Source organism: Lissotriton helveticus, chromosome 1_1 (genome assembly GCF_964261635.1).
Source record: "Lissotriton helveticus chromosome 1_1, aLisHel1.1, whole genome shotgun sequence".
Taxonomy (NCBI): Eukaryota; Metazoa; Chordata; class Amphibia; order Caudata; family Salamandridae; genus Lissotriton; species Lissotriton helveticus.
Window position 1 is genome coordinate 962,128,944 of NC_136057.1, and position 27,722 is coordinate 962,156,665.

General features: G+C 42.8%; 1 protein-coding gene across 5 annotated transcripts in view; it reads left to right on the forward strand.

Annotated features, from left to right (window-relative positions):
* The window catches only part of SFMBT2 (Scm like with four mbt domains 2), a 1,092,424-nt gene that overhangs the window by 206,089 nt on the left and 858,613 nt on the right, over positions 1-27,722 (forward strand). For all 5 annotated transcript variants that reach the window (XM_078677113.1, XM_078677108.1, XM_078677111.1 and 2 more), the window contains exon 2: positions 21,254-21,406. In XM_078677113.1, the coding sequence (XP_078533239.1) occupies positions 21,313-21,406 (94 nt within the window). In that variant the 5' untranslated portion in view covers positions 21,254-21,312. The remainder of the gene's footprint in view (positions 1-21,253; positions 21,407-27,722) is intronic.

The window sequence follows — 27,722 nt, forward strand, 5'->3', positions numbered from 1 at the left end:
CAATCCACCATGACGCGTTTCGCCTCCACCAACGAGGCTTGATCACATGACGTGTCATAGACACAGACAAAGGCATTTATAGGGAAAACATCCAAATGGGTTCAGCTGAAGTAGTTTCAAAGCATAAACAGTGAAAAAATACTTAGTGTTTAAATATATGTGTGTGTGTGTGTATATGTGTATATATTACCTACTGGGGGTCGCCGGTAGGTAGTAATAGTTAGAAACTATTTTCCATAGGAAATTCGCAACATTCTATTTGGAATAACTTTGGCGCCGGTTGATGAATCTTCGCGAAATTTTCAAAACTAGTGGTGCGCTCCGGTCCGCTCCTACCCTAAAAGTCTCGGGATGATTAGTGTAGTGGGGGCCGAGAAAAAAGGGGGTCTCATGCAATTTTCCATAGGGACCTTTTGCCACAGCTACAGCCCAAACTGCTGAACGGAATTACACCAAATTTGGCAAAGCGGTAGTCCTTAGTTCAGACTTGTGCCTTTTGCTTAAATGGTGTACATCCGTTCAGTAGTTCCTGAGAAAATGACATTTAAAAGTACATATATATATCTATGGCCGTGCAGGATCCGCACACCCTAAGCGCACCCTGCTGTGCACAAGCTGTATTCTAATTGGCTGTCAACACTCCAAATCAGGAAGTGCTGGCTGCCATCTGAAACCTCAGAAACAAATGTAAAACATGCAAAAAGGGGGCAGGGTAGAAACACCCTGACCCCCTAGGCCTGCTCAGGGGATCCCACAAGGACCCCCAGCCTTTTAAAAAAAATCTGCAAAATCCGCGCAGGGTCGGCTGATCTTGCCGATGAAAAAACAAATGAAGCGCAGGCTCCCGCTCTATATTACTTATTAGCCCCGGTGGGCCAAATCCCGGGGGCAATTAAATAGTTTAGGTGGTTTAGGTAGTTTAGGTGGGAGGCCCAAAGGGGTCCCCCAGCCCGGGGACCGCCAACCCCGGGGTTTTATTATGAATTGTGCGGGGGGGGCTCATAGGGACCCTCAGTATTCAAGGGGAGTTAATCCACCAACTTAAAACGTGCCCCAGGGCGCGTTTACACAGTGGTGAAGAGAAGGGGTGGGGCCTGAGTTCACATGTGTGCAAACACGTCCTGTGGCACGGTTTAAGTTGGGGAATTAATTCCTTGTCAATCCTGAGGGTGCCTGGGGACCCTCACCAGGTGCCACCGGGTATCTCCAGTAAGCGCCACGGAGCTGCGTTGCAGAGTGTTGTAAAAAGGGGCGTGGCCTCTGAACACCTCTCTGCATACAGGAGGTACCTGGTGGGCTAGTTGGCCCCCAGGGACCCACAGGATTGAGGAGGAATTATTTCCCTAACTTAAAACGCACCACAGGGCGTGTTTGCAGACATATCACCTTAGGCCATGCCCCCTTCCTTCACCACTGTGCAAACGCGCCCCGTGGCGCGTTTTAAGTTGGGGAATTAATTATCTTTTAATACTGAGGGTCCCTGAGGGCCAAATAGCCCAACAGGTATTTCCAGTATGCGCCAGGGAGATGCGTTGCAGACAGGTGTTCAGAGGCCACGCCCCTTTTTACACCTCTCTGCAACGCAGCTCTGTGACGCTTACTGGAGGTACCTAGTGGGCTAGTTTGATCCTAGGGGCCCTTAGGATTGAAGGGGACTTAATCTCTCAACTTAGAACAGTGACAGGGCGCGTTTACAGAGTGGTGAAGGGAGGGGACGGGGCCTGACTTGATGTGTGCAAACACGCCCCGTGGCACATTTTAAGTTGCGTAAAAAAATTCGCTTCAAACCTGAGGGTTGCCAATTGTCACCTATTCTTTTTGCATTTTTCATTTAACCTTTAGCAACCGCAATTAGGAACTGTGTAAATATCTCTCCCCCGTCACCTCCATGGCCAAGATTAAATTATATGCTGATGACATTATGTTGTTAATCAAACCTGATATGCAATCTCAAACACATGCTTTGAAGATTTTTGAAGAATTTGAGGCTCTCGGGGGGTACCGGATTAACAAAAAGAAAACAGAAATTCTGGTTTGTGGGGGTATAGACCCAGAACTTCATTCTGATATAGGCATCTGCATCAATAATAGACCCAAAAGATATCTAGGTTTTTTTCCCCCCTTCGGTTAAAGATCTGTATATACTAAATTTTGATCCTCTTCTTCAGAAGGTTTGTTCAATGTTCACACGATGGAATCCATTGCCATTATCTATTCTTGGCCGGGTTGCGCTAATAAAAATGTCTGTTCTTCCCTTATTTAATTTTTTGTTTCCTACTATTTCTTGTTTTTTGCCCGGGTCATTTTTTTCTAAAGCAAAATCTTTGTTTTCAGCATTTGTCTGGGCTAAAAAGACACCTTGAATCGCAATAGGAACTCTTTATGAGGATACGGAGCAAGGTGGCCTTGCCCTACCAAATCTTAAGGATTATTATAATGCAAGTTTAATTTTATTTGTTTGATTAATTAAAATCTTACAAAAAAGTACACATTTAAAATATCTTCAACAATAAAAAAGTTTAAGAACATCATACAAATAATAATGCTAATCTTTTTAAAAGAGGAAATCTACATACAATTTTCCTTAAGGCCTTTCGCAATCACAGTTAAAATTTTTACAAAAGCAGCATTCATTAGTAGATCGTTCGGGTTAAGACATGCCAATATTGCTTGTCTACAAGTTCTTATACCTCGAGCATTAAATAACCACCTGAGGATTACTTTCCTTTCTGCTTCTATTGCAGGACACAGACATACCAGGTGCAAAATATCTTCTTGTCCCCCTTTACATAGCCTGCATGTCGTATTGCCTTCGGTTGACTTCCATGGTGGAAGATGGCACAAACCTGGCCATAGACCAAAGCGTACTCTTATAAATGTTCGCTTACTTTGAACGGACCAGGGAGTTTGAAGGTAGTTTTGGATTTGCTTTTTTTTATAGTCGTTTACAATTGGCCAGGCGTGCTTTCTTTTTACCAATAGTTCTTTGTCTTTTAGGAGCGATAGATGAATAACCAGTTTATTCATTGTTTTTTTAAAGCTTTCCTGGGTAATTGTGTTATCCCAAATTGCTGTTATTCCAAATTCTTCTTTTGCTTTATTTAAGTATGACCATGCTTGAAGTTTCTGGTTGACTCTTACTTCTTGCCATAATGCTCGAGACAGTTGATTGTCCTGATCATTTTTTACACGGTTCCAAACTTTTAAAATTTGGCCTTGCCAGGCATATTGCTGATTATTTATCCCAAACTCCAGCCTTATTTGTGCCTGTGAGGCATTACATGGTAGGTTGAATAGTATTTTGTTGGTTATTGCCACTGTATTGTTAATTAACTCTGCATCCTTACCGTTTAGGACTTCGGCACCGTATGTTAAAGCTGGTAATAGCTTAGCAGATATGATTTTTAATAAAGGTCCGTATGTCAGTGCAGTTAGATTCTTTTGTATGGTTCTAAATGCTGCGATCAAGCTATTTGCTTTTCTGGTAATATCGTTCCTTTGGGGGAGAAAACTTCCACTCTCATTAAATAGGACACAGAGATACCGATAGCTATCAACTTGCTCTAGGGGAGTTTGTCCCAGCATCCATTTATTTTTTTGTCTTCTGTTCCTTGTGACAACCATTATTTTTGTTTTTTCCTCATTTATTATCATTTGGTTATCCTTTGCATACCTAAGTGTACGATCAATTAGTCTTTGTAGTCCCACTTTTGTGTGACTCAGCAACACCACGTCGTCTGCATATAGTAGATTCAACATTTATTTTCCTGCTAGCCTAGTCAGGTGTGAGTTGACTTCGTTTAGTGCTTTGGTGAGGTCGGCTACAAATAAGTTAAAAAGTAATGGCGCAAGCACGCATCCCTGCTTAAGGCCGCGTGTCACCGGTATTTTATTGGATAATGATCGCCCATCTCCGATCCGCACCTTGACCCAGTTTTCAGAGTACAGTAGTTTGATAAGGTTCAGTAGTGAGCCAGGGATTCCTTAGTCTTCAAGTTTTTTCCATAGAAGGGTCCTATTTACAAGATCGAAGGCCGATCTAAAATCGACAAAACAAAAATAGAGGGACTGTTTAGCTAAAAGTGCTTTATCCGTTAAAACTGATAAGATTAAAATGTTAGTTGTGGTTCCTAAGCCTTTAATGAACCCTGTTTGGTTTGGGGGTAATATTAGCCTTTCTTTGACCCAATCTGACAGGATTAATAATAAAAGACCCGCAAATAGCTTTGCATCCGTGTCTTGGAGAGTGATCAGACGATAGATTACTATAATGCATATTTTGCACAGTACTTGGCAAGATTTAAAAATCAAATTCATGGTCAGAAGTTATTTATAAATTTCTTCTTTGATTTAATTTGTCTTGAGATTCAGATACCCTCCCAGCTTCAGGTACTTAAATCACCCAAATTTGTTCATTATAAGACATTGAATTGTTTTTTTAAGAGACGCTCTGCGATGCTTAAAAGATACTCCCTTCCCATTTTTAATTTAACAACCCCCCTGAAGAGTGTATTTCCACTCATAGGGATTGAAATACGCCCTGAGATACTAGAAAACTGGCGGCGTGCAAGGTTTACTTACTGTCAGGAATGAATCATGGATAACCCTGACAGAGATGGCATCCCTAATCCATGGGAATTATTTACTGATAGGTGTGTATAATTAGATTTATAGAATTGTGGGACAAATGGACCCTACACAGATTAGTTCACCTACTCAATTGACTAATGACCTTTTTGTGAACCCATGGGTGAGGAAACCTGGGGAGTGGAAACACTGTTTAATTTTGAGTAGGGATGGGGACTTAAGCCTAAAAGTAATTAGTAAATGGCAGAGACAAGAAAATCATGCGTTATCCCTAACTACTTGGAAGACCATTAATAAATTCAATTTTACTGTATTAAGGGGAGCTAATTGGCGCAGAATGCTATTTTTTAGCAAATGGCTTCTGTATCGCACACCGGCGGTTATAGCCAAAATGTATATTAATAATTCATCCAATTGTTTCAGGTGTTTATATTATGCTCCGGCTAACTGGTCCCATATAATGGCTTTCTGTTAAAAAATTACGGCATTTTGGGATGGAATTTTTGTTTTTTTTTCAAAATCATTATAATAATATGATTCTCTCGAATGTTAAATTAATATTGTATGGTTTTGATCCAGACCTCAAGCTTTCTGAACAGTTGGTAAAACTGGTTTATATTGCAATGGCGGTGGCTAAATCGCTGCTTTTGCAGAATTGGCGTTCACAGCATTGCCCCTTGGTACAGGAATGGCTCCATAAAATGGAAAGAGTCAGAAAAAGCGAACAAATCTATGCTCAGAGAATTGGAGGGGTGAGAAAATTTGTAAAAATCTGGCGATCTTACTTTGATTAATTGTTTTTTAAGATTTGGTAGAGATAAATTAATGCTTATGTATTTTTTATCCTGTTTCTGTGTTATGATGTATGGTGTCACTAAAGGACTTCAATAAAATGTTTTAAAAATTAAATAAAAAAAAACCTGAGGGACCATGGGTACAAAGTAGCCCACCATTCCAGGAAGCGCCACTGCGTTGCAGAGAGGTGGTGCAGGCCGTGCCCCTTTTTACATCTGTCTGCTACGCAGCTCTGTGGCGCTTACTGGATGTACTACGAATTCTGATTTACTCACCTGTTATCAGGAGAGACCTCAGTGCTGCATCTTTGAGCCCAGTACTAATCCTGAAAAGTAATTCTAGCCATACTTACCAGTAACTTGAATTTCCTTCCATAGGCTAACATTGACTGGTTTCACTTGGAAATTCTTCTAAGTGTGGAGCTTTGGAACTTTAAAATATTCACCTAAAATCATCCGAACAGCGAATTCCAATTTACTCACCTGTTATCAAGAGAGCACCCAGTGCTGCATCTTTTAGCCCAGTACTGACCCTGAAAAGTAATTCTAACCGTACTTACCAGTAACTTGTATTTCCTTCCATAGGAATCCATTGTCTGGTTTTCACCAGAAAAGTTTCCAGGTGTCTATTTTCACAAACTAAAAATATTCCTTAAAAATCGCCTGTATGACTTAAACACATTCTTTCAACTGTTTACAGGAGATGCACCAGTGCTGGATCCAGGATCCACCACTGAGTAAGAAAAAGTAATGATAACACTACATACCTGCTAACTGAATTTCCTCCCATAGGATAACATTGGTGATTCTATGTGAAAAAAGTGTCAACTTTTAAAATACAAAATTCTTCCTTAAAAATCACTACTGTAACCAAAAAGCTTTTATTCAACTGTTTACAGGAGATGTCCAAGGACTGAATCTAGGATCCAGTCCTGTGGTTACAAAAGTAATCCATGAACGAACTAAATGCATTTAACTAGAAATTCACATTGAGCTCAATGTTGCATTGTGTTTGAAATTGTGTTGCCAATTGCAACAACTGTAACTAATCTACTCAACTGTCTATTGCCTATTTGCAAAGTATTTACACTAAAGCATATTTTGTAATGTAATGTATAATGTAATTATAATGTAATTAAAAAAATATCAGTATAAAAAAAATACAACAATTAATACATTTAAAAATTGTCATTGAAAAAACCTTTGAAATTCACTGAAAAAACCATAGGATTCAGACAAGTTATAGTTAGGAATTAGCATTTAAAAAACCTTAGAAATTCACTGAAAACACCATAGGTTGCAAGGGTGTTATAGTTAGCTAGACATTCAACTCGGACATAACCATTGAAATTCCTCTGTTATAGTTAGTTGTACTAACTATAACTCGCGTGCCCGCAATCCACTGCTGATGATGTCACATCATTCATGACATGGTTAGTGACATCACTGATTACATCACTGATAACATCTCAAATGACATCACTGATGACATCATCCACGTGACAATCTGATACACCTCATCATACACTAGCATAACCTTTCAACACTCATTATAAAATATGGAGTACCATATTTGAATGCATTGACACACCAATACAAGTTTCTAAAAACCTACTCAGTGATTCCTACATCTACACACACATCTAAACACTTACCTATAGATTCACTCATACATGCTAACAAAGATCAATAGAATACTATTAAATATACTTATATACCTACATCACACACCAGCACACATCCTATTCACTTATGCAGTCATCCTACTCACTTATGCAAACAATTAATCATACTTATATTTACTAAGCCACACACTTATACAAACACCACTTTATTTATTCATATAGGAAGTAACTCATTCTTAGTGTATTATAAAATCACTTTTACAAGTATACAGTTTTCAATACAATCATTCATACAATCACTGAGTCGTAAGTATACTTATGTATAAAAACAACTGTCACATACACTACTTTTATATTTCTACTTTGTTGGACATGTATCATTGAGAAATATATTTACTCATCACCACACTCATAAAGAAATTCAGTCACCCAAACAAGTGTTTTCACGTGCAGTCTTAACCTCGTATACCTACTAAATCAACTATTTACACATCTTTGGACAGTCACACACCTCCCACCCAACCACAAACACATTCACTATCCCATACAGATACTCACTTAACTAATTAATACTAATATAGACTTTCACATAGCTAGTAACCACCTCATGAAGTAGGTTACACAACAAGAGATACAGTGAACCAGATATTCGCACAGTTTAATCACTATCCCATATATTTAGTGAGACACTTTAAAAAGTCAATTAGACAGTCAATCATAGTGCTACTAGATCCTCCATCCAGACACTTATACATGCACTCAGTCTTTAATGCAGATTGCTATATATATAATACTTACTTAAATATCGAACCAAACCACATTCACTGGATGATGTCATCAGTGATGTCATCAGTGATGTCATCAGCGATGTCATTTGAGATGTCATCAGTGATGTCATCAGTGATGTCACTGACCATGTCATGAATGATGTAATATGGTGATGTCATCAGTGATGTCATTTGAGGTGTCATCAGTGATGTCACTGACCATGTCATGAAGGATGTAATATGTGACATCATCAGTAGTGGATTGCGGCTGTGTGAGTTATAGTTAGTACAACTAACTATAACGGAGGAATTTCAATGGTTTTATACGAGTGAAATGTCAAGCTAACTATAACACCCCTGAAACCTATGTTGTTTGCAGTGAATTTCTAAGGTTTTTTAAATGCTTATTCCTAACTATAACATATCTGAAACCTATGTTTTTTTCAGTGAATATATATATATATATATATATATATATATATCCTTTTATTCTATTTTTATTTCTTGTTTCTTTATAAATCTAAGCCAACCAGACAGCAGCTTGAGGGCACGCGGGAAACGAAGATAGGAAAGCATTATTTGCCAACGTAAGGAGAAATCAAGATTAGGGTGTCATTTAGACTTGGGCAAATAGCCCCTGAGGCTGCCAGGAGATGCAGAAGTCATGCGTGTATTGTGTAGAGGACCGCCTGCTTTATCTAGAGATCAGTACCTCCTTGCTAGGTGGTGATCTCCGTCATGACAGTGCCTCCACCAGTGAGGCGAGTTCAGTTTCATCACATATGAAATTCGATCAGGCAACCATGTTTTTCCACCCACTCTGCATTCGCTTTCGAAATGTCACCATAGATGGATTGATAGATAGATTTATATTGCAGTAAATAACAAAAGTCATTACAAATGTAATTCCAACGATGGTTTCCAAAAAACTACCGAATTATGTTATGTTATGTTATGTTATGCACTTTTGTATTGCGCACAGCTGCCCCAGCTAAGGGGCGTCCTGGCGCATGGCAGGCAATGTGCAACAGTTAGCAGAGACACAACACAGATAAAAGAGTTTATTTAAAAAGGAAAGTTTTCAATGCTTTGCGAAAGGCCAAGAGGTCATCCAATAACCGCAAGTCCACTGGGAGGGAATTCCAAAGTTCAGCCGCCCTAACCCGGAAAGAGCGACCACCAGCCCGACACAGCCTGTATCGGGGGACCACCGCGAGCGCTTGACTTCCTGATCTCAGAGCGCGGGAAGGAACATACCATGACAGGAGATCAGCAAGAATTGGCGGACCTACTCCCCTCAAGATCTTAAACGCCACGCACAACACCTTAAACTGGATGCGTGATTTGATGGGGAGCCAATGCAAAGATCTCAAGACTCCCGAGACAGAGCTCCTTCGAGGTAAGCCAACAATGGCTCTCGCCGCGGCATTCTGCACGCGTTGGAGGCGGGTGGTCTCCACCACGTTGGTCCCTGCCAAAAGCGAGCTGGCATAGTCCAGGCGAGATAATACCGTGGCCTGGACTAACAGCTGCCTGGTACCACGGTCAAAGAACTTAAGAATGGGCCTCAGCGACCGCAAGATGCCAAAACAGCAGGCCGCGATTTTCTTCGAATGGCCCTCGTAACTAAGAGCAGGATCCATCCAAACTCCCAGATTCCTAAGTTCAGTGACCGGGAGAGGGGCCGGCCCCAGTTCAACGGGCCACCACTTGTCCCCCCACAGTTCCGCCCTCCTGCCGACGATCATGATCTCGGTTTTCTTCGCGTTGAGCTGGAGACAGTTGTTCTTCATCCAGCTTGCCACCGCCCTAAGTCCACTCTGAAACCTGGGGGCATCCCGGTCCGCATCCCCGCTGATAGTAACCGCTAGCTGAGTGTCGTCAGCATACAAGACCATAGTCATGTCCCATTGCTTGACGATCTCAGCCAGCGGTCTCACGTACAGATTGAACAGCGTGGGACTCAGCGAGGAGCCTTGCGGGACCCCCTGTCTCAGAGGAAGGAATTGGGACTGGAACAGTGGCAGCGCAACGCTAAAGAAACGATCGTTCAGGAAGGAGCGAAACCACTGGAGGGCAGAGCCACCCAGCCCGATCTCCTCCAGGCGATGCAACAGGATAGGATGGGACACGGTGTCGAACGCGGCGCTCAGATCTAATAAAACGAGCGCCGCTGTCTGCCCCGCATCCATCACTGTGCGCAGGTGTTCAGCCATGGAGAGAAGGGCGGTCTCCGTGCTGTGACCAGCACGGAAGCCATTTTGGGTGGGATCCAAGATGTTCACCTGGATAAGGTGGGCCGAGAGAACTTTGTTGACATGGGCCTCCATTACTTTGGTAGGCCAGGGAAGCAAAGAGATAGGCCGATAGTTTTCAGGCTTGTCTGGGTCCAATGAGGGTTTCTTTAGAATGGGAGAAACCACCGCCCGCTTCCAGCTAAGGGGGACCGTGCCCGACTCCAACGAGCAGTTGATCAAGGAGTGTACCACGGTCCGGCCCAAGAACGACTCATCTCTAAAGAGAGCCGAACTAAGAGGGTCAGCGGGGGACCCAGATTTAACCTGCTTTGCCAAGATGTCAAACCCTTCAGATGTCAACAGGGGCAACGCGTGCAGGGCCGTGTCTCCACAGATGGAAATCGGAGACTCAACTGGGGGTCCTGTAGATGGAAAGGTCTTATAGATGTTTTGGACCTTTTCCTGAAAGAACACTGCAAGGGCCTCACAATGTGCAGTGGAGCCAGTCGTCGGAGCATCAGGGCGCTTAGCTAGAAGGTCCTTCATCAATTTGAAAATAGTTTTCGAGGGATTAGAGCTGTTGCCAACTTCGGCAGTATAGTACGTTGCCCGAGCACGGCACACAGCCCGATGGTACACTTTGACGGAGGCGAGATAGATAGCTTTTTTCCCCGAATCGTACGCCTTCCGCCAAGCCCTCTCTGCACGCCTACAGCTACCCTTGAGCGCACGTAGGGCGCCATCGTACCACGGGCTAGATTCTCTAGCACTGGTCTTACAGGCGGTGAGTGGAATAAGCGCATCTAGCGCCTTGGAGATCCACGCGCAGAACCCATCGTAACCTGAATCAACAGTTACAAACGGGTCTAATGGCTCTGCAGCGAGGACACGGTGCAGATCTTCCAACCGTAATTTGCCCCAATGCTGCCTTACGACCAGCTTGGCAGGAGGAATGACAGTCCTACCTGGTAAAGGGGTACTAATGGCGACCAAAGAGTGGTCAGTCCAACCCAGGGGCGAGACGGCAGTGACAGAAGCATCTGCCAAATTAGTGAAGAAGGGATCTAGCGTGTGGCCACCGGTGTGGGTGGACTGCTGAACAAGTTGCGACAGCTGTAAGGCCTCCAAGTCCGCGAGAATGCCACTGACCGCGGGTAGGTTAGGTCTGTCGAAATGGAGATTGAGGTCCCCCAAAATCGAAAAATTGGGACACCCTACCACCAAGGAGCTGACCACATCAGGGAAAGCAGCGCAAAACGCCGCCTCGCTCCCTGGGGGACGATAGACCACCATCCCCGAGAGTGAAAAGTGAGGAGTAACCAGAATCTTAAACATCGCACTTTCACATCCCGCAATGGTCAGTGCAGTCCAGGAGCAAGTAAAACTAGAACGAATAGCCAGGGCAATTCCCCCTCCCCTAGAAGATCGATTAAGGGTACGGACTATATAGTCAGGGGGGAATGCCAGATTAATAATGGCTGCGTCCTCATCTTTCAGCCATGTCTCGGTGATAGCCACGATGTCTGGGCTTTCATCCTGCAACAGGTCAAATACTGCCTGATAGTGCGACACCAAAGACCTAGCATTAAAACTAAAAATGCGGAGAGCATGCTCCGAGCGGTTATTGCAAACGGCTGACACCGAATGCGTAGGGGCGATGGAAGTAGCTCGCTCCAAAAACCACTGACAGCCAGCACAATAATAAGGACCGACTAACGGGTGTAAGAGAGGTAAACTACACCCAGCAGTCCGGCGTCCTAAGTCTCGCAAGGTGTCACAGGAGTATGTCAACATGGCTGGAAAAAACCACCCGCACACCGTACCAGCAGGGCCTAGCCCGAGTCCCGCACGTCCTTAGCGCGGACGGGCGCAGACGGGCAGGACTCAGGCACGACTCCGGCTAAGCGACGGCGTCCCGGCTGCGCCTTCCCGCTGCGCGGAGAGGACGACTTTAAATAGGCGTCCCCTGGACTGAAGCGAGCGTCAGGACGCTCTAAGATGGCGCCCGCAAAAAGCGCCAACAGCCCCAATCCAAAATGGCGGCTAAAGTTAAACAAATATGCCCCCTCGGGACCCGGACCCACCAAAGCGGCGGTGCGCTAATATTTTAAGTGCAGGTAAGTGGAGACCCTTTCCCCCAGGCAAAGCAGCAGACCAGAAGAAAAATAAACGCATATAAATGCGCATTAAGGTTAAAATACAGCGCTGAGGAGCGACGCGCTAAAATGCCAAGCCAATAAGTCCAGCAAAGCCTGACCGCCGACATAATTCCATTTATGTATGCTAAAACAATGAAATTTGGTTGATGACATATGCATATTATTATCTCTACAATACACAGTTGTCCAGTTTCTTCAAAAATCATATTTACATTTTCTTTGGAGCATGAGTAATCAAAAACCTTACCTGTATTCAAACAAAATGTTACGACTTTCTTTTTTTTTGTAGTCTTTATTTCTGCTTGTACATAGTAACGTACATGCAAATGCACCTAACAATAAAACATCTGCAACTTTTCTTATCTAATCCCTCCAGCAAGCTTGTGTAATCTTGGTTGGTTCTGCCACTTTGTGTTTCCATCTCATATAGTCACTGCTATTTCCCACCCTACTAAGCCATAGCCCTGGTTCAGTATGTTCTTGGAGAAAACATTTTTTAAAACCTAGGACTTCAAAAGGCACGTCTTTCTTTATTGACTCCAGAACAACGGGATAGATGGAGCATAATAGATTCCTTATACTATTGGCAGACCCTACAGTACTGTGACACATTCAGATAGTTAATCCACTCAGCTCCAGAAGCCTTCATTAGAAAAATAACGACAAAATAAAAACACACATTCTCATTGTTAGAACTCAGCAAAATCTGTTCAGAGGTTCTTTAAAATAATATAGCATGGTGTTGGGCTTGGTCCTCTCTGCAAGGTCATCCCCATACATTTTGCCTTCCACCTCCTGTTTTCTGAACCTGTTTCAGTTGACTATTAGGACTCTGCACACTTTACTACTGCTTATCAGTGCTAAAGTGTTTGTGCTCTCTCCTTTGATAATGGCAAAATTTGCTTACCCCCAATTAGCATATTTTATTTACTTGTAGGCTCCTAGTAAAGTGGTACTACATGTACCCATGGCCTGTAAATTAAATTCTACTAGTGCGCCCGCAGGACTTATTGTGTAACCCACTTAAGTAGCCTTCTAAAACATGACTCAGGCCTGCCGTTGCGGCCTGTACATGCAGTTTTAAATAAACCTTTTTCCAAACCATCATTTTTTAATACATATAAGCGACTCCTAGGGTAGGCCCTAAACAGCCCATGAGGCAGGGTGAAGCATATTTAAAAAGTAGGAAGTGTACTCTTAACTTTTAGAACATTAAAAAAAAATTCACTACATACCTCTCTCATAGGATAACATTAGGTTACCTTATTCCATTTAATAAGTGCTAACTTTTAATAGGAACCGGGTAGAAAAGTTAAGTTTGCTCTCTAAAGAATTGCGATTTCAAACCCTCTTTAATGGCAAAGTTAGATTTTGAGTCACAATTCCAAAAATGGCTCTTTTAGAAAGTTGGGATTTTCTCGTTCCAATCACTTAGTGCCAGCAGCCTATATCTTGGGTCACTCTTATAGGTGTGGCTGGCAGTTTGTCTGCTCCCAGACACTGAGACAAAAGGGGAATAGCTGTTGGCAGGATCAGGCATCTCTGATTTGATAGGGGGTAGAGCTGTCACCTACCACACTTACACATCACAAAGTTTTTGCCTCAGCACACTCCCAAAGGTTTTCACACTAGCCGTTTGTGCCCCCAGACAAACTGAGGCCAGGGAAGGGCAACAGGACATTCCAGGCACCTCTGTTTGGGAGGACTCTAGAAATGTCTACTTTAAAACTAGTACCAAGGATAAATAGTGGACCCTCAGACCAAAATAGTTTGTCTACCTCTGGAAGACTCTGAATACTGCTGTGCTGCTCTGCTGCAAGAAGGGCTGCTACTCTGCTGCCCTGTTACTCTGCTGCACTGCTGCCCTGCTGCCTGAGTGAGAATGACAGGACCCGCATGTTTAACCCAGGACCATCAGAGTGACTTCTAGGGCTAGTTGGCTGACCTCCTGATCAAAGCCTGAGGGACAGAAAAGTCTCCAAAAACCTTGAACCCTCCACTTGGACTGTGCCTGATATAAACCCTGCCCCCCCCTAGTGGTGTCACCCCAGTTCTGAATTCTTGGAAGTGGGCTTAAGGTGCCAGCCCAGCTGTGGACTTGAGCAGAACTGAAGCAGTGCAACGTATCTCCCCACAGCTTCACATCAGAACTACTGCTGCATGATGCATCCCTGATGGAGTGCCCCACAGCTCCTCTGAACCTATGCTGTGCAACCGATCCTCAACACAGGACTTAGCATTGAAGCCCATAGCTCCTCAGTACCACCGCTGCATGATTCATCCATGACGTAGGACTCTGCTTCACACCCTGTAGCTCCTTGGAACCACCGCTGCATGACGCATCCTCGATGCAGCATCTCTCAGTGCTCCACAAACTAGGATTTAAGGTACTTTGTTTAGTGGGTCTAACTTGGTCCCTGTATGACCAGACAACCAGAGTTGGCGCATTTTGCTTTTTAGCACCATTTTCATCTAAATCTATAACATTGCATATCTCTGGTCCTACCTATTGGATTTTTGTTGTTCTGGTGCTCAATAGATTGTGCTCATTTCTCGAAATTTGTGTGGAGTTTTTCTTGTGTTGTGTTTCACTGTATTACTGTTTGAAGTGCTGCATAAATACTTCACACATTGCCTCTAAGTTAAGCCTACCTTCTTTTGTGGCAAGTTACTAGAGGGTTAATCACAGGTTAATTTGGGATTTGCTTGTGTTTCACCCTGACAAGAATTGTAGTTGCTGCTTGAGTAGGGTTTAACTCCCCTCAGCCAGTAACCCAATTTCCTTCACATGGACAATGAGTTGTATGAATCGTTGATTAAATCAGCAAATATTGATTATAAGAATGAAATTAAATCAGTTTCCTGAGAAATTAGGATGACTGAAACTCCATATTTTGCAATGCAGATTTTGATGGAATATTTGACCAGGTATTGTCTAATAACAGATACAAAATATTCAGCCCAGGAGTTAGCTGTGCTTATATCCTCCTTTAGTATAACCTGCAGAATGTTTTGCTTTTCACCAAATCCCTTAAGCAGATATTTGTTGCTAATAAGCAAAATATAAGTCCGTGACATGCAGGGAGTTTTACCCCTGCACATCAGAGGCATTTTCATGTTTTCCTTTTTGTGACCAACGTGCTTTGTATAACGGGCCCAGGAAGGAATCCTCAATGATGGTGACCCTGCTTGAAGTACGACGGGTCATCCGCTGCTTGGACTCAGCAGTACAGCGATTGGCTGACAGCCTGCCAAGGGTTTCAGATGGCAGAGCCTGCCAAGGCCCTGCCATCGGAAACCAAGTTGTTGCACTAGTTCTAAATGAGGCTGTAAACCATGACATTTGCTAGTGGCAATTTATAGCAGATTCTTGCTTTAACAAACTCTAATTGACCTCTAGGTCCTGACTGATGTCTTTATGACAGAACAGTGTAATCAAGCATAAGCGGTTTATTGTAGAAGAGACAGAAGCTAAGAATTCCAAAAGAGTAAAGGACCTTTCTCCGTTCGGCTTTAATCTTGATGGGACGAGAGGAAGGCAGTTCTCAGAAGCCCATACTGGGTATCTGATTCGGATGGAAAGGAAGCACTAACATGGGTATGTGCTAAGTTGTAGTACTGGTGATACTGTGAAAAAAACCGTGTAGAAATGTTAACAAAGCCAAGGAATCTGAAGTCAATCAGCAAGCAGCAAGTGAAATAAAATAAGAGTATGCAATAAGAGGTCTATATTTTTTTTTTATCTGAATAGAAGATGAGCAACACCGAGTTGTGCTCTTTGGAGCGTGTAAATCATTTTGGTGGTGAGACCACATTGGATCCATTTCAATAGTCAATGCAAGAAAGGGCCACAGTAACAATAAGGGTGATTTGGTTTCGGGATTTCTTGCAAGAAAATTAAACACTTTCTCTGGAAAGCTACTAGTTTGTTTACGATTGTGGATTTTCTTTCATTGGTTGCAGAGGTGGAGAATTTGGATTAATATATTGCTGTATGTGTGAGAGGGAATGTTTTGACACTCTTGTAATTGCCTCATTTCTTGGAAAATCGTAATGTAGATCTGAGTATTCTATTATTTATCTGCCTGATCTATCTATCTATCTATCTATCTATTTCTCTCTCTCTCTCTCTCTCTCTCTCTCTCTATCTATCTATCTATCTGTCTATCTATCTATCTTTATAAACAACCCCTAAAACACACTGCAGAGCTTTACCAACATGTGGTTTACTAGGGTTGTACGAGATAGATGGCCAAATAATGAGTCACGTTTTTCTTACTTGTGTGGCAAAATATTTGACTTATGCAGCTCATTGTCTGATAATATCATTTTAAACTTAAACCAAAATATTTTAATTACAATAACTGTCCATAATGGGCTCTTATAAAAGGCAAGCAAAACACACAAGATGATGGACGGAATGTTGTACAATGGCAAAACATTCACCCCCAGTCACAGATCTGGGTTTAATCCATCGTTATTTTGCTCACCAAGCCACCCCAGTTCAGACATATGCAAATCAGTCTTGACCCTGTGCCTCATGGGAACAGTCCAGGCTGAACTGCCAAGCCATGTCTTCCCTGGACCGGAATCTAGCATCCTAGGACCGGTTTCTGGCTATCAGCCTTCATCAGCCAGGATAGCTTGACTCCAGTGGCTTAGTGAGCACAGGACCCACGTCTGGGCATACCCTTGCCACATAGGGTGAACAGCAAAACACACAAGATGATGGACGGAATGTTGCACAATGGCAAAACATTCACCCCCAGTGCTAGAAACTGGTCCTCAGAAGCTTGTTTCCGGTCCAGGGAAGGCATGGCTTGGCAGTTCGATACAAAAGGGGATGATGGACGGAGGGTTTGAGCAAATCAAACACTCACCCCAGTCAACTGATCTGGGTTTAATCCATCACCATTCTTTAGCTCACTCGGCCACCCCAGTTCAGACATGGCTATATGCAAATCAGTCTGACCCTGTGCCTCATGGGAACAGTCCAGCCTGAACTGCCAAGCTTGTTTTGGGTCCAGAGATGACCTGGCTTGGCCGTGCAGCACATAAATCCATGCACCAAGTGCCATGCACTATATGGTACGTGGCACACATTGCATGGATGTGCTCATATACACTGCTGCTTGTGCTCCGGTCCTTTACCTGGGCCGTAGCACAAGTCACAGTGTAAATAAGAACTTTCCAACCACGCAGTCATATCGTAAGTGGGCAGTCGGATCACCAACTGCTTGGCAGGTGGTCTCCTGACTGCTGCAACAGTGGAAGGCAGTCCGACATCCCGATATCGTAATCGGGCCTTTGGTGACGAATTTTTGGGGAATCTCCCATTATGGCATAGGGCCCACTGTCTCCTTTTAAAACAATCTTCTAAAAAAGCTATGTATGGCCCTGGGAGTTGGGGCTATCCAAAATCCTTTAGTTTTGCTAACCAAAGAAATCCTATTTGCAGACTACTTCTTAATCTTCCACCCTCGAGTTCGTCTTTTATTTTACATTTGGAGCTGAATTTATTATATATCTCTTAACCGATCAGGTTGACCTCACTCCTGCTATGGATCAGTGTCTGGACCAACCCCAAAACTAGTTTCAATAGGTAAGTGTTAGACTTGGCTTTTCCTGTGGGCTTATCTCCAGACTTTTTGCTTTTTGGCCTCCTGTTTTAGACCCTGTTTTGGTTGGTTTTATGACTCTGGGCACTTTATGACTGCTGATCAGTGCTAAAGTGCATATGCTCTCCCTGTAAATTGTATTTATGGATTGGTGATTCCATGATTGGCATATTTGATTTATTGGTAATTCCATAGTACAGTGCACTGTGTGTTCCAATGGCCTGTAAATCAAATGCTGCTAGTGGACCTGCAGCACTGATTGTGCCACCTGCATGAGCATCCTGTAAAGGTTACTCAGACCTCCCACTGCTGTGTCTGTGCACAGTTTGATACTGCCCTGTCGACCTGGTAAGTGCATCCACTTGCTAGGCACTAACCTTCCTTTTTTTAACATGTGAGTCACACCTAAGGATAGACCGAAGGTACCTCTGTGGGCAGGGTGCACTGTATGTGAAAGGTAGGACATGCCCTGATGTGTGTGACATGTCCTGATAGTGAAATACTGCCAATTTAGTCTTTCACTATTGAAAGGCTATCTATCCCATAGGATAGAATGTCAGTTAATTTATAACATCTTATAAATATAAATTCCCATTAGGACAAGATAGGAAGATAACGTTTGGTATGCCTGAACTCAGAATATAAAGATGTATCTGTTAGTAAGGATGATTTTTATATTCTGGGTTTGGAAATACCACTTTTAGAAAGTAAATATTTTTTCGCTTGGCCATCCTGTCTGTCTCTGCTAGGTTTGTGTATTGACTGTCTTGCATTGGAGTGACAGGGGCTGGGGATGTACATTCTGTTCAGATAGCCACTTGGGGGGTGAGGTGTGTCCTGCCTTTCCAGGATGAGTCAGAGCTGGTCTGAATAGACCAGGGATGCGTTGCGAGTAGGGAGAGGAGATCTCTTTCTCACCTGAATGGGTCTGGTCTGCCTTTGATAATGCTGTTTTCACCTCCTGCCAGGAACTGCGGGACTGAACTGGTTTTGGATGGACAACAAGTTTTTCTGCCACCTGAGAACAAAGGATTTTGTGCTATTAAAAGTGGGGCCAGACCCCAGACTTTTAGATTACTATAGGGGCCGCATTAAGAAAACCTTCTCGCAGAGTAAGAAACCAACGCATCACCTCCTCTTCAGTAAGGAACCGACGCATCACTGCCCCTATGTGACAGTAAGGCACGACACATCTCCTCCCCTTAAGTAATTAACCGACGCATCACTGCCCCTATGTGATAGTAAGGCACTGACGCATATCCTCCCCTGAAGTAATTAACCAACACATAACCTTCCCTGGGCATCACCTTCCCTGCAACAGTTTTCGTTTGTGCGAGTGACGCATCCAAGGTACTTTGTGTGAAAAGTACTGCATCTGCAATTTGCTTTTAATAGAACTATTTCTTCTTTTTAAAAGTCAGATGTGTATTTACGGTATTGTGGATTTTTATTGTTTTAGTCTTGTTTGGTTAATATAAAAATTACTTATTTTTCTAAACGCGTGTGGTGTCCATTTGTAGTGTTTTCACTGTTTTACTGTATGCATGCACAAATGCTTTACACACTGCCTCTGAGATGAGCCTGTCAGCTCGTGCCAAGCTACCAAGGGGGTGAACAGGGGTTATTTAGAAGTGTATACCCCTTACTCTGACTAGGAAGAAGGGTCCCTACTAGGACAACGGTGCAAACCATTGCCAACTAGAGACCCCCATTTCTAACAGTGGGTAATTGTTCATTTTAGGGCGGGTACTGTGTGGACATTAGTTTCCAAGAGGATGCCTTTCAATGGGAAACTAGGTTGCCTGTCTGTCCTTGTGATGGGTCTTCTTCTCAATCACAGTTGCATTTTCTGTATTTTGTAAATTTTATAGGAATTATTTTATCTAATTTCTTAAGCTAATTTTAAAATATTCAGCTGTTGAGAACGTAACGGTTCTAGAAACCTGTATAGTATGCTTTAGTGTTTGCTTCTTTTTAAAATTAGCAATAAATTGTAGAAAAACTATGGAGGGTCGTTAATTAGGCAAGGTTTGGAGTTGTCTTAAAATTGATGAGTAGAGCAGTTATACTCAAGCTAAAAACTGTGCGGCTGCTCACTTGAGTTGTTACTTTATGAAGGACAGTTTTAACGTGTGGTCATGAATTGTTTAAATATTTTAATACATTACCTTTGTATATTATATTTGTGCGAATTAGTTTGATCTGTTATGGTTTGTTTGGGGACTTGGTCCAAGAACCCTGGAAAATAAGGGTGCAGAGTGAGCACCCCCCACTGATGCTGCATCAATGTCTAGATATGCAGCTATTTTAGATACTCTGGGAGACCCCAATGGCATCTTTCCTCCTTGGTCTGGAGACTGTAGTCCACTCCCTTCCACTGAAAAGGCAAATGGGGTATCCCAGGGCAATTATAGTGTCTGAAAAGGCAACCGTTTCTGGTAAAAGGGTGGCTATTGGGGAATGCCAATGATGCTCTGCCAGTGGAACTATGCAATGAAAATGTGCCTAAAACTTGCAGATGCGGCGTGCAACCACATTGGGGCAGCTTGTTTGGGGAAAAAATGTTGTAACAACATTTTGGGGAACACCCAATCCTTCGCTATGCTGGGTAAACCTCAGCAGTATTTGCGGAGGGTGTTAAGCCCTTTGTGTTTTTGGAAGTGTTGCCTGAGGTAGAGTAGGCTTTTATTGGTTTAATTTCTTTGCTTCTAGTGCTTAAATAACCGTAGATGATTCAAAAGTGTCCCTTCGGTCTTGTAATAGAATTACTGAGCCAATTTGTACATGGCCTCAGTATGGAAAGCACTAATGTCAGGATGGCCCCCACTCTTGGAACTCCCTTTCCCCAGTCTCTGCACATAATAACCTCTGACCTACTGTCCAGTTCCGCACTTTTTACTAATGACACAAGATGCCACTCTGAAAAACAGTTTCAGTAGCATTTAACACATATACTCTCTGCAGCGTTGCAGCTGAAGCTAAAGAAAGGACAAAGTGAGTGAGTGAGCAGCAGCTGGGCAGGGCCTTGACACTGGGCACTGACAGTCTGGGCAGCCCATCCGACCAGAAATGCAGCCTTGCAGGTCACCGTCCCACGTGGAAATGCCTATGTGCCCAGATGGCAAACCTAGCCTGGATCATGATACCAACAATGTATTTTGCATGGGCGTCATGTTATTTTGACTCATGCCACTGATAATCTAGCATCTACACCCATAAATCTAAGGTGCGCTGTTTGATAGTTTACAGAAATAAAGAACCATAAAGGGCTCTGTTATGAATCCAGCAGGTAGTGTGGGCACTGATACATTCTTATTGACCTATTGTTCCCGATGAAATGTAAGTTGATGATCCCTGCACTCACAAAAAATCACAAAGGACCAAACTGGTCTCACGTGTTTGTGGAAAATTGCAGCATCCTCAGTACATTTAATTTCACCAGAGTATGTTTATCCTGTCTCTCCAGAGGTTACACACTGCACGATGAAGTAGAAAGACCCATCCCTGCCAAGAACAGAGACCAAGATGTCTGTGAATTCCAGCATGCCGGATTCTGGGAATCAGTCACCGGAGAAGTCACATAATCCAGCCAACGGAAACAAAGAACCTCTAGATTCAGGTGAGCAATGCAGTATTACTGTTCATAGGTTGGATTTGAAAATAATAAAATTACTACTTTAAATGTATTGCACACTTAATGTCACCTGTGTACATTCACACATATTTGACTTTGTGGTGGGAGGCAAGTGCTCATGTTTAACAGTACTAACATTAGTAGTATTAAACACTGCTGCTCCTAGCACCACTAAAAGTACTAGTAATTACTTGTTTTTAAATAGTCTTTACATTTGCAATTTATGTTAATTTCATAGCCCTCTAAATCATTGTCGTACATTTAAACCCTGTTAACGATACCTATTCATAGACTTCAGAAATGCTGAGTGACCCCAGCCTGGATTCAATCCTTCAATTGACAGGCCACTCAATGAACTCAGAAGCAAGCAGTTCTTGAACTTTCTAATCTGCATAGCTATGATGGAATGGGCAAAGCAACATTCCCTTCACGGTTGCACTGGAGAGCCTCCAGAGTTAGTTCTCTTTTTGTGCCCTTTACATTGCTTCTGTCTCTAGTGAACAGTCATTAGCACTCCAAGGTCTCAGATACAACTCGAGGAAAATTGTGGTAATGCGGATTTTGAGAATTGAAGAATAAATTGGTCATGGATGGTTCTGAGGCAGGCTGTTGAGGTTGCATCTAAATCAGATGTATGCATACTATATGTCCTGCTCTCTGAAAGAATGCCAGAACAGCTTTACTTCTTTAAGAGTTAGGTTTTATAACCAGGCACTACATAATACAGGCGAAGAGAAACACAGACCTAAGTATTTTATGGGTTAAATTCATAGATGATATCTTCTGTGTATGGACGGGTACTGAAGCCTCTCTGCATTAATTCCTGCAATAGTTAAATAACCCATTACAAGACATCAACTTTAACATGTCAAAAGGTACATAATCTATAATGCTTTTGGATACTGAGATACTAGACAATAACAACACTTTGTGCACTTCACTATATAAAAATAAACTGATACAAATAGTGCTCGAAACTACACTAGTGTCTATCCATGATGTCTGAGGGACAACCTTCGTACTGGATAATTTTTGAGAATTTGCTAGAAATGTTCTACGAGAGAGACGATTATTTTCACCATGCAAGTCTACTATCTGAAAAGCTAACTAAAGAATGCTACCCTAAAAAGCTCATTAAAATTTTCCTTCAAACTGTTTATTTACACCACTAAAAGCTCATCTTGAAAAGACAAGGAAAAAAGAATCAGGCAAAATAATGTGGGTCAAACTTGGCATATCTTTCAAATTTAGGGCCTGATTTAGAGTTCAGCGGGTGAGTTACTTGTCACAAATATGATGGCTATCCGATCCGCCATATTACAAATAACATTGGATATAATCCCTTGTATATAAGTTCTTGTATATTTTAACATAAATTGGTGATAGAACATGATAGAAATTGATGTTGCTCTGTGGCAGACTATAGCAGCGGTCCAAACAGGAGCCACAGTCCTAGTCAGGGTAAATCAGATACTCAACCTAAATTAAACTGTGCTCACCATCTAGTAGCTTGGCACAGAGCAGTCAGGCCAAACTTAAGAGGTAATGTGTAAAGTATTTGTGCAACACTTTAGCTACAGTAACACAGTGAAAACCCCACAAAAAAAACACACCAGTTAAGAAAAATAGAGAATATTTATCTGAGTAAAACAAGATCAAAATGACAAAAATCCAATCAGTAGAAATTGAGATATGAATTTTGAAAGATTACATTTAAAAACAGTGCTTAGAAGTTAGTAGCACTAAAAGGTTACTGCGTGGGTTAAGATCAACGCAAAGGGGTCACTGCATTGGTTATTGCAGAAAATGGCTGAATATCCCACTTCTGAGGAGGCAAACCATCAAGACCTTGGAGAAACTTGGGTTTAAGGATGAATAGATCCAATCCTTCTCACTCCCATTCAAGAAGCAGCCGATAGCAGGTCAACACAGCAGAGCAGGTAGCAAAGCGGCAGCCCCTCCTACAGCGGAGCAATCGGCAGGCAGCAGGCCAACACAGCAATGCAGGTAACAAAGTGGCAGGCTCTCCTACAGCACAACAGTTATTCTTCCAGGCAGAATGACCTTGTATCCAGCAAAGTTATTATTTGATTATGTCAGGGGTCCAGTGTTTATACCCAAATGTGCCTTCGAAGAGGGGGTGACTTCAAAGAGGCCTTTAAAGATCACAAGGTTCCTGCCATGGCTCCAGACTCACTACAGGGGATTGTACAGCTCTTTGTGTGGAGAGAGGCACACCGGTATTCAGGTGCAAGTGTCAGCTCCTCCCTACCAATCCACCTCAGGAAGGCCCATCAGCCTGGTGATGGGCCATCAGGATGTTAATGCCACACCACAGCTCCCTTTGTGTGACTGTCTAGAGGGAATACATAAAACCCAGCTGTCACCCATCCCAGATGTGTATTCAAAGACAGGCAAAGCACAAAATGGTTAAAGTAAGAAAATGGTAACTTTCTAAAAGGGACATATTCAGGCTAACAATTTAAAATCCGACTTCACCTCCAAATCACCACCTTTTTCCCAATTGGAAATTACACTTAAAAGAAGTTTTAATGCTATCAAAATGTTAACCTATGGGAGAGATAGGTCAGTGGTGAAAAATTAAATTTTCAGTTTTTTACTACCAGGACATGCAAAAACTCTAAAGTACATGTCCTACCTTTTGATTACATTGCACTGTGCCCGTAGGGCTGCCTATGGCCTACCTTAGGGGTGAGTTATATGTAATACAAGGGAAAGTTTGGACCTGGCAAGTAGGTTAACTTGCCATGTCGAAATGGCAGTTTAGAACTGCATACACAGGCTCTGCTGAGGCAGACCTGAGCCGTGTTTACAGGGCCATTGAGAGGTTGCAGGCCAACTAGTATCATTTAATTTACAGGCCCCATGGCACAATTAGTGCACTCTACTAGTGACTTATAAAGTGGTAAAGTGCCCAGAATCCTAAAGTCAGCAAAAATTAAGCTCTCAAAATAGGAGGTCAGAAGGCAAGAAGTCAGAGGAAACAACTCCATCTAACAGAATACATTCTTTACTGCACTTTCTTTGACTTCTATTCTTTGTATTTGGTTTGTATGCTATGTTATGTAATATCATTGTTTCTGTTTATGATTTGTATGAGAAAGATTTGCATAGCTGACTAAATGAATGATTCTCAAATATCCAATGAATGAAGTATTTTGATGATCAACTGACCAATTGCTTTTGCTGTCTCTAATTATTCACTACATCTAGTTATTATCACGTGAAGTATCTCTTTTGTTTATAATTATAGGTTGTCTAACTTTCCATGATTTAAGGATCTTTTCCCTTCTCAATCAGGTTTTTTGCCTACAATTATCTGTAAGTAGAACACCAAGGGGTTTCATGCGAGGTCAAAACTGACAGAAAACAGTAGGAAACTTAGGGGACCCTGCAGGCTATAGGGATCTTTTGGGATCTAGAGATACCCATTTGCACAAACGAATGGTGTAAGCAACCCTTAAACCATGAATCTGAGATTGGATTAATCAGAGCTGCAATGCAATTAAGCTGCAGTTAACAGAATGCTCGAGTGCATGGTGCCGGGCATCAGGCATTTACCCGGGCGGCTGAAAGGGTGGGACACCAGTGTTACTGGGGGCCATTTATGTACCAGTGCAGCCGTTTTGAAAGCACCTGATGCAGAGTTCCTTGTAAATCCAGTAGTTTTCAGGAAACCATAAAATTGTTCAGATAACTCCGGTGATTAATGTACCATACTAGGGATGGTCAGAAAACATTTGCCAGGGCTACTTTGGGTTTCCAGTCCAGACTTGCTCAAGTGTTATACATTAATGCAGTGCAATGTTTAGTATGTTTCCCTTGGTAGTTGATAAAAAATTGCATTTAGGCTCATCAATATTTAATTAAATATGGCTGAACGGCTATTTTGGTAATTGGAAATTTAGATACAAGAATGCTAAGTTTCATATATTGTGTTGTCCTGGAACCTTATCTACATTTAGTCTAGAGGGCCGGATTGGTCGTAGCAGGCACTGGGCATTTCCTCGGTGGGCTGGAGGGGTGGGGTCTGGTTTTGTGCCTGTGGGGGCTGGTTTTCTCACTGGGGGTAGGTTTTGAAATATCAGCGCCATTGTAACAAAAGCAGGAGTGATGTTTCTTGCTAGCTAGCACCCTCCTCCCCCGATCCCAGGGCTGGTCAAGCAGCAAACTGCCAGGGCTGGTTGCTGCTCCCAGTTGGCCCTGGTAGTCTAGGGCTTATTCCATTACTAAATAGGTGTAAGATACTCTTAAGCTGGGATTTGATTTGTATTTGAGTAGGTATATGTCACTGGTTTTGTAAATCAGAACTTATTTAGGCTGTCCTCTTCATTTGTAAGAGTATCTGAAAATAGGGTGATCAGATGTCCCGGATTTACCCGGACAGTCCCGGTTTTCAAAGGACTATGCTGGTGTCCCGACTCTCGCCTGAGGTTTAAACACATGTCCCAGTTTTTTTTAACACAGGTTAGTTCATCCTGAAAGGAAAATTGAAAGGTATGCTCTCCTTTGTTTCTTTCTTCCAGGCAGCACAGGAGGAGTTTGGCTGCTTGCATGTTGCAGCTGATAGGGAGATAGTGGGGATGAAGGGCAGAGGTGCTAATGGTCGAGGTCGTGCCATAGCTAATCATATGTACGTGTGGCTTGTATATATATATATATATATATATACATACACACACACACACACACACACACAAATGTACTATTTATCTCTGTGTGTGATTTTTTCCTACAAGGCAACACAAAATCGACATAAAGGCGAGGCCAGACATAAAAATAATGTTAAAGGCTTTAGTCAAAATCTGGTCTGAAAAGTATATTAGCTTTCCTGTAACCTCTTGTTGACTCCCCTAATACTCCCATTTTCCCGCCTTCAGTCCTCCTTTTTCTGACATTCCAATCGAACACTCTGGGGCAGATTTATGTTGGGAATGCGCCACGTTTGCGTCACGCAACTGCGGCGTAAACGTGGCGCATCCCTACGGCCCATTTACAACGTGACGCATCTAGGCAGATGCGTCACGTTGTAAAGCCCTGCGCCACTTGTGGGCGTTCCGGCGCAGGGTGGGCGTTCCGGGGCAGGTGCGCCTCGCAAAAGTGGCTGAGTGAAATCTATAAGATTTCACTCAGTCACTTTCAGGCCAATGCTGCGTCAAAACCCTGCGCCTGCTTGAAGCAGGCGTAGGTCTTGACGCAGCATTGTAAAGATGGGGCACCCCCGAGCCTTGCTGGAGCTGCGTCGCGCTTGCGACGCAACTCCAGCAATGCGCCACCTTTACGGCACAGATGCGTCACGCTCTGTGCCGTTTTTGCCCCATGGTGCGCCGCATTGTAAATGCGGCGCACCATGGGTGGCGGAGCAGCGGCTCAAAAGAACTAGCGCATCCCTGGAGATGTGCCAGTTATCATAAATCTGCCCCTCTGAGTTTTGCAACAAACGCCAAAATGTCTGACCCTGAAAAATCCTCACTCATGGTGGATTATCCATCTCTGTACAATACGATTTTCGCCAGTGCAGGCAACCATTTCACCCTACAAATTAGAGGTTTATGCAAAGCATTCATTCCTTGAGCATGCATTCTATACATTTCTGCATAGATCTTTGTAATTTGAGAATCCAGCCTTCCAAGCTGGGGAATATGGCTCGTGTACCAAGTTTTTGTACTGCATGTCAGAGGGCTACATTATTCTAATGATTAACTTAGGAGCTATGAACAGTTCATGTTCTCGGCAAGGTAGTGATTTAATTGGCAGGATGTAGCTGTGCACCGCTTGCCAGCTGTAAGTCTTGTTTTCCAGAAAATATCACACCTGTTGAGTCATTTCCTTGAAAATTGAAAGTTTGCATTCCTGCCACAGTACACTATTGTTTCCGTGAGGGCTTTTGGCTGTAGCAGACGCTCTGGAGTTTGTTTGTAAGTGAATGCCGCCTCCTTGTTTATTGAATCCTATCCCTTCATCCGCTAAGGAAAAATCAAGACCAGTGAAAGCGCCTCAAAATGAGGTGCGATGTTGCCCTTAGAAAGACTGCACTATTGGACCAAAGTATAACAAATTAGGTGTTTTCATTATTTTCTCGTATGACACATGAGTTGTGAAAACACTTGTAAAAGCTCTGAATGTAGTCGACAGAAAATGCAAGTACTGTGCCTCAGTACACTTTGGTTCCAACTCACGTCGATCCACAGGGATCATCATTAAACTGGAGTGAAGGAAAGAAAGGGTTCATTTAAAACGATGTACAGTAAATGGACGAATATTTACATTATACACAAAG